This window comes from Pteropus alecto, unplaced genomic scaffold (assembly GCF_000325575.1).
Source record: "Pteropus alecto unplaced genomic scaffold, ASM32557v1 scaffold50, whole genome shotgun sequence".
Taxonomy (NCBI): Eukaryota; Metazoa; Chordata; class Mammalia; order Chiroptera; family Pteropodidae; genus Pteropus; species Pteropus alecto.
The window spans coordinates 2,595,330-2,608,621 of record NW_006431918.1 but is presented as its reverse complement, the minus strand read 5'-3'; the positions used below and the strand labels follow the sequence as shown (position 1 = coordinate 2,608,621).

Below are 13,292 nucleotides of genomic sequence, written 5' to 3'. Positions count from 1 at the left end.
GGATGGCCAAAGGCTAGAACTTAGACATTTTTCTAAGGTTTAATGTTTGTTTTTTAACTAATGGTCATTATATATATATATAATGGATACTAAGTCTGCTATCTGTGAAATTTTTATTAATGAATTTAACCTACCTATTTTTTCTCTTTGATATACAGAACTCTTAATGTTTGTACGGCCTAACCTATTCGTATCTTTCTTTGCATTAAAATGTTTTTTTTCTCCCATAAAAAGTGCGTAGAGCTTTCCTGAAAGGGATGGCGAATCAATTTCTTATTACTTTGGCAATCTTGATTAAGCAACTCAGTGTCTATGGACTTAAGATCAAAATAAATATTTTATCCTCTTTTCCATTCTTAACAGAAACCAGGAACTGAAAGAACTTGGTGAACTTTCTCCACACTGGGACAATTTGCGGAAAAACGTCCTCACTCACTGTGATCAAATGGTGAATATGTACCAAGACATTCTGACAGAACTTAGCAAGGAAACAGGTGTGTGAACGATAACTTTGCATATTCAAACTTAATTGCCCTTCACATATGTTATGTGAAAACAATAATAAACATTGTTATGGACATAGAAAAGCCAAGATTTAAAAAAATACCTTTTATTTCTATCTCTACTATCTTGGCATGAAAAATAACAAAGAAAAAACTGCACTATTTTATCTCATGGTATTATTATAAACATAACTGAGTTTTTCAAAATATTACATTTCTGAGAAGAAAATGAACCCAAGAGTAACAACCCATATAGTTGTTACTCTTTCTGAAATTTTCGTAACATTTTTCTTTGTCAAATTTACTTTTCAGCATACAGGCGGGCACACACACACATACACACACACTCATATATTTACTAATAATGTTCAATTTTTTTCCATCTAGGGTCCTCTTTCAAATCAAGCAGCAGCAAAGGAGAGAAAACATTAGAATTTGTTCCAATAAATCTACATCTACAGAGAATGCATGTACACAGTCCTCACTTGAAAGGTAGGATATAGTATTCTTTTTTAAATGGGCAAATTACGTTAGTATGTACTCCTTTAAAAATCTTGACTATTGGCAGAATTTATCATTTGCGCAGTTATATAAAGATGAAGCTAATAACTCTAAAGACTACAAAAAGGACTATTTGCTGCTATGTTTCTGGGCAATACTTTATAAATGTGGCACCTGAACTGAGTTACAAATGAATATGCAAAATGAATATTAGCTTTATTAAGTAGTTTCAGAGGTGGCTAATAGCTATCAATTGTGTTACTGTTTGAATTAGAAAAAAAAAGAAAACAAGACTTGTTCATTGTGTACCTGTCTTGAGAAACCGAAGCCCAGAGGTGGACTCATATGCCATTTCTCTGACTTAGGGGTAACATTAAGAGAATCACCCCTTTACCTATAAGAAGAAGGTTTATCAGATAGAAAGTGAGAGAGTATTTTGATGTACTCAGTTGTAAGAAATATTTTTCAAGGAAAAACATGTAAGTTTTCATATATACATACCTGAATGAGGTCCAGAGTGAACAATATGATGTTGCATTTATTGCCACTCTATGTAATTCCTTGCCATTTCTTAATAACATATAGTTTACAATATTCTTTGCATCTCACTTTTTTTTAACTTACTGTTATATCCATTTTTATGCATATTTAGGGAGAGCGTCTGCCCCTATTTAGCAGCAAAGTCCCATATTATGCATGTGTCCCAGCATCCTTGTTAAAAATGCGATTTACTTCCTCCTTACCCCTCCCAACCCCCAAAGTCTACCTGTTTGAATGATAAATACTCTGATCATCCTACTAGTACCCATCTTCCTAGGGAGCCAAGTGACTTTATCATCAAATTCTTCTTCAGTGTATTGACACACACATGCAAAACATACACAGATACATCCAAAGATGCATTCTAGCATCTAATTTTGTGGCTATGGTCACAATATATAGGTTACAGGTTTTTAAAAGTTAAAATGAAATCTCTATTCTGCTTTAGAATCATCTGAAATTTTGTAAATTAAAAAATAAAACGTTTTCCTAAACTTGTATGTACTGATTGTGTATGCACAAACCAGCTAATGTGCAAGTTTAAGTATAGTCATAATCATTCTGATGTGTAATTTTATTATCTTTGGTATCCCTTATCAACTATCTGAAATTTTAGCTTAGATCCTCTTAACTAAAATTATATTAAATGAAAGAATTGAAATAAAAATTAGATGAATTGGCCTAATGTCTGCCATTAGTTAGAACATAACATGTAATTGTTTTAAAAATGATCAAAATCAGAGTATCAACAAGTAATGAAGCAGAAATACTTAAAAGCTATTTAACAATCAATGTTTTCTTTCTAATGGCCAATATGAAGAGACTTTTAGGATATAGTAAAAAGTTTATATATTTTGGAATAGAACAGAACAGAATTGCAGCTTTGCCACTTTTTATATATGACCTTAAGCCTGTTATTTAATCTTCCTAAACAATGTTGCTGTCTTCCTGATTAAGTGAATTGGAGTATGTAAAACACCTAGAATGAACAATAAGGGTTTCCGTTATACATGTGGCTTTTGCTATAACAAAATGGATCTATAAGTTTTATCAGGGCTGTTAGAATTGGAGAAAAGCAATCAGCTAAGAGCCTATTAAGAAACAATACAATCTTGAACGAAGGAAGTAGCCAGATTTAGAGGAAAGATGATTTAGAGAGGCGTTTTGGAAAAATCATCATATGCAAGTACTTAATGACTGATGGAATGAGGAAATGGGAGAAAAATATGGCCTGGGGTTACAACCGTAGATGGATAGACCTTTCATCAAACCAGATAGTCCATTGGACCCAAATTGATAGGAATTTATCTTTAAATGTGCATTTAAATATTTGGTGATGATCCTTAAAATATTTCCACCAAACCAAGAGAAATTATTATCTAAGTGGTCTTTTAGTTCATAGTCATTTCTTGAAACAACAGAACCATTTACAGTTTGCTGTTTTTTCCAAAATCCTATCTGAAAAATAGTCTATGTTGAGCTAGGTTAAATACAGTGCATTTAGTTTCTGTTTCTCTAATTTGAAAGGAAGAAACTCTCAACTAAAAGAAAGAAATTTAGAAAAGCAAACAAAATTTCTCCTAATTAGTTCGGTTTGGGATATATGTCATTTTCCTAGAGCTGCTATAACAAAGGACCAACAACTGGGTGTCTTAAACAATGGAAATGTATTGTCTCACAGTCTTAAAGCCAAAGTCCGAAATCAAAGCGTTAACAGAGCCAAGCTCCCCCGGAACCAATGGAGGAATCTTTCTTTGCCTCCTCCTAGCTCTGATACATGGCTGGCAATCTTTTGTTTACGTTGATTTGTTGATGCATCACACTGATCCCGCATCTTCACATGCTGTTCCCCTGTGTGTCTTTATATCATCGCCTCTGTGTGTGTGTCTGCCTCTGTGTCCAAATTTCCCCTTTAAGGACACCAGTTATATCAAATTGGGACCCACCTTAATGGCCTGATTTCAACTTGGTTACATCTGTAAAGACCCTATTTCTGAAAAAGGTCAGATTCTAAGATACTTTCTTGGGGGGCACAATTCAAACTATAACAGGATATATGAAGGAATCTTTTTTTATTTTTGATAATAAATAACAAGCAGTAGAGAGAAAAGCAAGATTTTTATGTTGTAGAACTATGGTGCACCTCATAAACTAGAGAATTTTTGACATAGTAGTTTTTAGAAAGACTGGTTCCTCTCTTTGAAGACTTAAGGAGAAAATGTGAGAAAAGACTAGATATCCTAACAGCTAAGAATTAATGCAAAGGTATTGACTTTTTCCCTAGGCTACACATGTATTTAGTGTGTGTGTGTGTGTGATATACATATCATGTTTATACATTAAATAATAATTTATATGTTTTAAAAATACTTTTTGAAGTTATTATTTGAATTCAGAATTCAGATAAAGTAAGTGCTTTATAGACTAGATCACCAACGTATGTTGTAATAGAAATTGAAAACTTGACTGAATTTTGGGGGCCTTACCACTAACTTCTTTGACTTTGACCAAGTTAATAACCTCTCTGAGCTTTGGTTTACTTATTTGTGAGATAAAACACTTAAACGTTATAGGTGGTCATCAATCAAATGTTCTACTTGCTTATATAACATGTATTTATATGTATTGAATTGCAGTTAAATTTATTTAAGACCCATGGTTACTGATTTAAATGTTTAGCTGAATTATAGACAACATTTTGCAAGGTAATGATGCAAGAAAGATTGGCCAAGCCTTGGTATTTCACTGGTGAGTTATTTCGTTATAGTCTACATTTATTTTCCTTCTTACCATTAGTAAATCGTGTCTATTCGCATTTGATTAATAATGCTTGCTATATTTGAAGAGGCAGCTTTGCAAACAATAGCAGGCAGATTTACCAAATACGTGGCTAATGTCTTGCTATTGAAACAAGTAACTGAGCAGAACTAATGTTGTCATGTCTCATACTGACAAATGAAATCACTTTCATTTAACTTTGAGCGCCCCCAAACCCATTAAGTTAATTTTTCATACTTATTCACTATTTAAATTAAATGCAACAAATAGAACCCCCACCACAACAGATCTTATGCAGCAGTGACAACAGTAACAAAGATAAAACCCTGAAATAAAGACCAAAATTCCATCCTCCAATATAGCTCAGTAAATTTTATTTTCTTGGGAAATCAGTTGTCAATAGTATAAAATATGGAAGGAGGGAGGAAAGGAGAGAGAGAGAAGAGAAAGTGAGAGAAAGAACCTACTATATGATGTCATAAAGCTCTAGTTGGAATCACGTACATTGGCCAGAATTTTCTGAAGGAAGGAGCAAACAAGAGGAGCTATTCGGAGCTCTCTGGTTTCTGTATCTCAAGAGTTTGGGTATATCACCTCATCAATGAAGCATAATTACCTTTAGATATGTTTAACGATAATGCCAAATTGCTTGGACTATTTTGAAACAGATTTTCCTTAAAAATCCCTATGCTCTTATGAGTCATGTCAAAGTCATATTGTAGGACATTTTGAAGTCAGGATTATGCTTAAATTATTCCTTGAAATGAGATCAGCATGTCTACATTTTTTTTATTATTATTATTAGCACTATTTTTATGGTTGTAGGAATTTTAAAGAGATCTTCTGGGAAAAAATAGACTTATTATCTCATTTCTATTATTAAACGACTATTAAAAGGCTATGAGGCAGCCCTATTATTAAATTTCAAACCAATCTAGTATCTTTAGCTTGATGAGACTTGAGATCTACTTCTCTATTATGTTGTATACTATACCATTTTCACAAAGGCCAAAGACAATTTTTGACATATAAAATATCAAAGAAAGGAGACACACAGATTATACTTTTTAAGAAAGAAAAAGAGTCCTTTAACTTTTTTTGCTTAAATTTTTATAAAATAAAATGCCAACCTGGATTTTTACAATTGTCTCTTAGTACCAAAAATCTGAAAGCTTTTAATATACACAGTTAAGGGCTATTCATATCACAAAGCTACCTAATTTAAAGAACAAGATAAAATAGGGGAAATTTTTTTTAAATGCGACAGAAATCAATGATCATCAGATTGTTATCTTATAATTTTACAATTTTAATTGATTTTTTTTTGTATAATATCTACTCTCTTCCTGAGGAAAGCAATCAATTGCTAATAATTCTACCTAAATTTGAAGGAGTACAACTGCTCCAGCCAAGAATGAACATGGCACTTTAAGGGTATACATATCATTCTTCGTTAACTAAACTAAGAAACGAGGGAATGAATCTCAAGGTGTACATAGATCTATCTACTATTTTTGTAGTCATTAATTGCAAGTGAAATTTAAGGATGAAGGGACCAAAAGAGATAGCTGTTCCAATACAGTGATATTGATAACTGATAATTATCAAATAACGGTTGGAAAATATTAAGACTCCCTGGAGTCTTGTATTGAGTTACAGGAATTTCTTACATGTTTTGGAGGTTAACCACTCATCAGATACATGGTTTGCAAACGTTTTCTCTTATTCTATATGTTGCCTTTTCACAATATTGTTTCCTTAGCTATGCAGAAGCTTTTTAGTTTGATGTAGTCATACTTGTTTATTTTCGTTTTTGTTGCTTTAATGTAATATCTATAAAATATTGTTAAGACCAATATTATGAAACATTTTCCTCCTTTTTTTTCCCAGATGTTTTACAGTTTTAGGTCTTATGTTTAAGTCTTTAATCCATTTTGAGTTGATTTTTGTGCACGCTGTAAGAGAAGGGTCTAATTTCATCTTTTGGCATGTGTATAATCATAAGATCTTGTTATTTCATTGAATATGATACATGGATGAGTGTACGGTCATCTTTAAACCCTGGAGATATGTATATTCCAGACTCTGATATGTTTTCTTTTCTGTATAGTATATCTAAACTTTTTATTCTTCAATTAAGAATATTAATTCCGTATATAATCTAAAGACAAATAAGACACTGAATTCAGGCTCAAAACATTTATATATTTATTAACATTTACCAAACACCTACAACATGCATGATATCGAGACATGTGAATGTTCTTTATTAATGCTTGAAATATATGAAGAGAGATATAAATATTGAAGCCTGTGTTTTGGGCAGAGTGACTGAATGGCCACCCACAGGAGAATGCTGGAGGCTAGGACTGAAGAGGCGGTAGTAATCCTGACAAGAAATGAGCAAGGTCAGAATTAAGCTAAAGAGAGTTCACGGTGATGAGAGAGAATTAAATTTTGGCAACAGAGTTGTTAGAACTGATCAGATAAAATGTTGAGGGTGAGAGAGGATTTGAGAATATCTTGAGATCTTGAGAATTTTTGTCTGGGCAGCTTAAAGGAATGTGGTGTCTGTACTGGTCACAGGGAACCAGGGAGGAAGAGCAATTTGAAAGAGAACAAGCGAAGTTTAATAGCTGGTTGACATCCAGAGACGTTCACAAGGCAGTTAGGAATGGGATTATTTAGCGTGGAAGAGGGCTGAACTAGCCAGAGATGGATATTTTATAGGCTGCAGTAAAAATGTAGTGTTGAAACCCATAAATAGAAGATAGGATGGATATAAGTAAAAGTCAAAACTTGGGATATGTAAAAACTTGTTTATAACTTTGAAAGTATTTTACTATAGATTCAAAAAACACAAACCCCTTCATTTAGATTTTAAAATAATCAGCCCTTTATTATGAACAGAGGGTATTCGAATAACTTACGTCTCTTCCTTTACCTGCTACTTCAAAATCTCTTGGTTCCTTCATAGTTGACGAGTAGTCCCCAGATCAGTGAAGTGGATGAATAAAGAGAAAGTTTCTGTGCCTAGAACGTAGCTTGGAAAATGCTGGAACTCTGGAGATTTACAGTGAAGCTAATAAAGCTTAAGTTGAGGGCCCTCATGTGCATAGGCCTCTTACAAGACCCTGCAAGGGGCCCTAGCAATATGCTGTGGTCAAATGTTTTTGCAAATCTTGCAAAAGTAAGGTATTTGAACCTCTATCAATTAAGAATGCTGTCTCCACTCAAATTTTCCCTTTCTTCATTCTTCCCTCTGGTTGGGTGGGTTTGGAGAGGCCACAAACTTTTTTGGATTCAGTGAGCCTACAGACTTTTTTTTTTGAAAATCAGTTAGGAAAACATTTAGTTTGTGCTTAGTGGGACATGTGTATAGTTTCTAGTCACCAGTATATCGTTGGTATTACTGGTCACCCAGGTGTTAACAGAAATGCAGAGTATTTCACTGCAGCATCGTGATGATTCTTCTTTTTGCATTTAGCTTAAATTAACACAGGAATTGATTCTGTTCAGAACATTGCACCTCAATATCACTCTCCTTTTCAGACTGAAAAGTTTATGGAGAAATAAGTCAAAGTTAAAATATCACCTTTCTTTGCTTAATTGGTGGAATTACTTTTTTATAGAAAAAATAATCATCGTAGATAATACCAAATGCTTACCACTTTCAACTACTTTCAATTCCATTTTCTAGCCAAGGAAACAGACATAAAGAGGTTAAGTAATTTTCCCAATGCCACGCAATTTCTCGGTGGCAAAGCAGGGATCCAGAGCCCGTGATGAGGTTTTTCCAGTCAGTCACTCAAACCGCTGGCTCTCCATCCTTGGGGTAGAAAGAAGTCCGAAGACCTTGGGTCTAAGGCCTTTGAAACTTTAGACAAAGCAGGTAACTTCTCAAGGTCGTCAGAATTCCCATCAGATCGATGAAGGTGGGCTAGAAGTTAGCGCTCTTAGCTTTTGGATGATCTCATGACCATTTGAGAAAGCTGTGACCCCTTTCCATGAAGTAGAACAGATGCGCTTATACAATTTGTGTTCCTTCATGGACACCTGAAACCCTTTTTTCAACCCATTGGACAAAAAATTCCCCTGTACAAAAAAAAGAAAATCTTTAAATTTTAAACAAGTCTATATTCTGCTATTTTAAGCAAAGCTTATCACTAATGTATTAGCGACTTTTTAAAAGAACAAGAGATTACTGCTCCAGCAATCTCTTGAGTTATTGTTCTATATCTGCTTTATTGATGTGTTGGTTTGGATTGTATTCTATTTTTTGTGACCTGAGTTCTCTGAATGCTGCTGAGGTCTTTCTCTTGAAGACATTTTTTATTAAGAAAAATATTACAGGTACAATTAGATCGAACCACTATGGAGAAGTTATGGTGTTTACCTAAAGCTAATAAAATAATTTTTTGTATTCCCTGTAAATGAGATATGAAAAATAGCCAATGTGTCAATAGCAAAATCAATTTGAAAAGGATCTACTGTGAAATTATATTTCTCAAATAAAATGTAGTTTAACAAGAGGGCACTCACTCTGTCTTCCTTCTTATGGGGATACTTTTCATTAGTATATAAGAATGATGGCATGTTTTGAAGCCATAAACATAATATGTATGAAACTTGATGGTTTTCAAGATCAAATTATTGAGTTTCAATTTAAATGTATAGATTTTTTGTTTTGAAAAAAGTATCTTGCTAGAAAATAGATCAAGACGCATTTTGTGTATTCCTTCTGTCACCTAAGAAAATTACAAAAACATGCATTAAAATTATGTAAGATTTAGTATACACAGGCAGGAAACTACTCTATATAGATTTTTAAAAAATATCCTAGTACTGTTCTGCCCTTGAACCGAAATGCCTTAATGTTTTGGTTCTTTTCTCTGTAAATTTTGGTTAAAAGATTGTTCCTTATTGTTGAATTTCAATATGATTGCAAATTAAATGATGCAAAACTCCACAAAGTAAAATACTCAAAAGACCAATTAACATGTTATCTCAGTAAGTAACAGAAGAATGAAAGAACATACTGTTCTACACAGTAGCATATAATTAAGATGTAGTCATAAATCAAGGAAATATTATAACTTGTTTAGGTGCACAGGTGGCTTTTAGAAAGATTGATTAGCTCCTCTTGCCCTCTTGAGACGCGAGTTCATAGTTATTCCTGAAAAATTAAACAGAATAATGTCTCAAACTTTCAACAGTGTGTATGCTTCAGTGCAAACAACATGCTGGGGAAAATATGTTTGCAAAGTGCTCATCTCCTCATCCATTCCCGTTACAGACGCTCTCTATGACGTCATCACCGTGGGAGCCCCAGCCGCCCATTTCCAGGGATTTAAGAATGGTGGTCTTCGCAAACTACTCCACAGATTTGAAACGGAAAGAAGAAAGTAAGTAATGATTAGGTTGCATTGATGATATTATCTTCCTTTGGGGGAGGTTATACATATTTAGAATAAAGAAGCTTGGTCCATCACAATGAATAGTTCTTGCATCTCAACCCATTTAGTATCTTAAAGTTGTTGAATTTCCAAAAAACGCTTGAGCAGAAATTAAATTAGAATAAATGTGTTGCTTATAGAGTAGCTCTGTGCTGGCAGAAAATTGTTCTGGAAGCCAAGCTACTAAAAAATAATATTCTAATATCAACTATTGCTCATTCAAAGGAATTCAGATAGAGATTTAGTTGAAAACATACTCTAACTGTAAAGCCAAAGACACCTAATGGCTATCACGAGTCCTAATCTGTGACTCTGACCATATGAGTGATGTCCACTATGGTGTTAGGCCAGGCATATAACTTCTGTTATTTAATTGTACCATTTGAAAAAGAGACATCAGTATGGAACTCTATCAGTTGAGTAATGAGATTAAAAGAGGTAACACTCTCTTAGAGAAAAGGCATGACACAAAACCCTAAGTGTTATTACTGTTATTTATAATTCTAATATACTTTCTCAACTTTTTTTTTGGCTACTTTAAAATATTGCATCAGTAGTTTATCCCCCATGTACAGACTAATCACATTTATCCTGTTACATTCTCTGGCTTTGACTATACTCACGTAAACCGAAAAGAGTATTATCCAAGTACGAAGGGTAATTTTACTTTTCTTTTCAAGTAGTTACTTTTCTTAGATTAAGAACCTGCATTTTGAAAGTTAGGGGAAATGGTTACTCTGTAGTCATAATTGTGTTGGTAATAGTATTAGAAAATCTGAGCGGCAAAACCAGAACCTTCTTTTATTTTACAGAATTATCTCATTTATCACATAACACATTGTTATTAGGTGTTCAGATGTTCAGAACAAAAGCATTAAAGGGGAGTTAGAATTGAATAACTGATATACTATTTTATAAATTATATAAAATAACAATGCTTACGCATTTTAATTTTTCTCTTATTTCAAAGAAATAGACTGTGGTACAATACTATTAACTCAGCTACAGTCGCTATTCAGATTTTTCCAGTTTTTTAGGTTGTGTTTTTTTGTTTTGTTTTGTTTTGGTGGTGGGAGGATATATACTACCATGAAATGGTGTCACAGGTATAGGTTAAAGTAATCACGACCATAATCGTCAACAAGAACTGTTCTCATACTACAATGAAACTCCTCCACTCCTTCAGGTCATGTAGTCACGCCCTCCCCCAAACCCCGCTGCTGCAGAAAGCTGTTCCGTTGCCTTATCATTGCAACAGTGAGTGAAAGTCAAGTTCAAACCAGGGGCTGTGAAGGGAGAGGCACCTCCTGTTTAATTCATGGGGTTTAGAAGGCAGCTCAGTCACAGATCCCATGGGGAAAGGGATGCCGTCTCTTTACTGAAATGAGAATGAGCGTGGAAATAGATTTCTGCCCATGAGCTCCACTGGGGGGGATGTTTCTCGCTGACCCCCTGCAGCACATCCTTTGAGTGGGGAAGGGATACTGCCTTTTTCATGATATTTGCCCCCAGCATAGACAAGTACAGTTAAAAGTTTCCTGTTCTGTTCTGTCCCTCTTCCACGAGTCCTTTGGCTTCTATGGGATGCTATTTTTTAGTTGGCATTTTGCTGCATTGAGGGCTTCTCTAGCACCCAAGTTGAGATATATGGGAAGCAAGAGAAGAAACCCATGGAACTCACTGTCATTAAGGCTCGTAGCTGATGTGCCTCCTTTTCCCCATCTCTTAAAGTCTTCTGATAAATGACTTACATGTTTTGTCTAGAGCATTTTGTGTGTATGTGATTAGCAGAAGTAATATAGGTTGTTTTTATTCCATCTTGTCCAGAACTTGAAGGCTCTACCTTGAGAATTTACTTAATCTGTTTTCTCAAATTTTAAAGAGCATAACAATTAGAAGAATGAAAACTGTTCACAGGGCGCCCAGGATATAGTTGACCATATAAAGCATCAGTATGTGAAACGAGAAACATAATACCCTATAATTTCATAAAATAGCACTATATGCTACTGGCAAAGAAAAATGTTGAGTTGTATAGCTAGACTCTGAATAAAATTTCTTGAGTTTTAAATATCTGCATGAATATCTGAATTCGTCACTATTCTCCACCTCATTGATATATTTATATACACAGAGAGATACACATAGCCTAGGATCAAATTTACAATATAGACAAAAGTGTGTCTAATGCTTGTAAACATTGATTTGCTTTAGGTTTTTATGTGTGTTATAGATCCTATTGTTTATTGATGACTTTGTTGATAAAATACAATATTTTAATTAAAAAATAAGTTGGTGTATATTTTAAAAGTATTCTTCATAGGGTAGTGGTATGGGACAAATATGGCTTGCAGAGGCAATGTACAGATGAGTATGGTATCAGCCTGTCCTCATCAAGTTAAGAGCTGACCTGAGCAGAGACTTCTTGCCCAAAGTGATATCACACTATGCAAATCATTTTCCCACAAGCTTTTTCAGCCATGAATATTGCATTTGTTAGTCAAAAGCAGTAATAGAGGAGTAAATATGACTATGAAATGAGTAACTTAGACTTACAAGTTTACACTGGGCAATGCAGAAAATCACATAGTGAAAGAAGTTTTCTTTGTCTCTTTTTTATTTTTTTTTTGATACCCTCCCCCGTCCCCCACCGCCCCTAAAGAGAGTCAAGTCTTTTTTTAGGCCAGTTTTTAGGGGAACTACTACAGCCATTCTACTTCTTCATCTTCCTTTATTTTCTTCTCAACTAAGCCAGTGAAATACTGCCACCTGAGAACAGATGTAATTTATGTCTGTTCCTTAGTGATCTATTATTGGATGAATACATTGACCACATAAAGAAAAGGATTTTAGCATAAGAAAGCCTTGCTTAGAGTATTCATATAATGCAATTCAGATCACAACAAAACATATTTTAAAGGCTACAAGATGACTGATTTGGAAGATTGATTCTTTTAAAGCACAAATATCTGAGTACATCACTCCACCACTTGGAAACCGTCAAGGAGTCTGCGCTCACATACTTGCACTTGGTATTCAAAGCCTCCATGATCTCACCCCACGGGTTTTCTACCTTCATCACCTCCTTCTCCTGTAGTTCGCTTATTAGATGCTGTCAAATTTTCCCGCATGGACAGTACACTTTCCTACCTCTTCCCCTTTCCTCACTCCATTCCCTTTCACAGGAAATATTTCTACTCTCATCTTACTTTTTCCATTCCTTTCTGTCAAAACCATATACATAATCCTATTTAAAATTTTACACATGGTCATTCCTAAGATCCCACTTACTCCACTGTGTCTTCCTGATTTCTCAAGTAGATTTGACTGTCTGTCCCCATATTTTATTTTCACTCCTCTTGTAGCCTTAGTAGGTCACAATTATGGTGTATTAGGTTTGTTATTTGCTACTTCCGGCACAGTTTGTGATATCCTTGAGTAAGAGATGTCATTCTCTTGAATCGCGGGTCCTCTGGAAAGTGCTCCACAGAGTACTTCGCATACAAGCATTCCA

The 13,292-nt window shown here is 34.4% G+C and overlaps 1 protein-coding gene across 2 annotated transcripts in view; it reads left to right on the top strand.

Annotated features, from left to right (window-relative positions):
• The window catches only part of INPP4B (inositol polyphosphate-4-phosphatase type II B), a 557,392-nt gene that overhangs the window by 433,080 nt on the left and 111,020 nt on the right, over positions 1–13,292 (top strand). For both annotated transcript variants that reach the window (XM_006906232.3, XM_025042642.1), the window contains 3 exons: positions 364–494; positions 891–995; positions 9,619–9,727. In XM_006906232.3, coding sequence (XP_006906294.1) covers positions 364–494; positions 891–995; positions 9,619–9,727 — 345 coding nt within the window. The remainder of the gene's footprint in view (positions 1–363; positions 495–890; positions 996–9,618; positions 9,728–13,292) is intronic.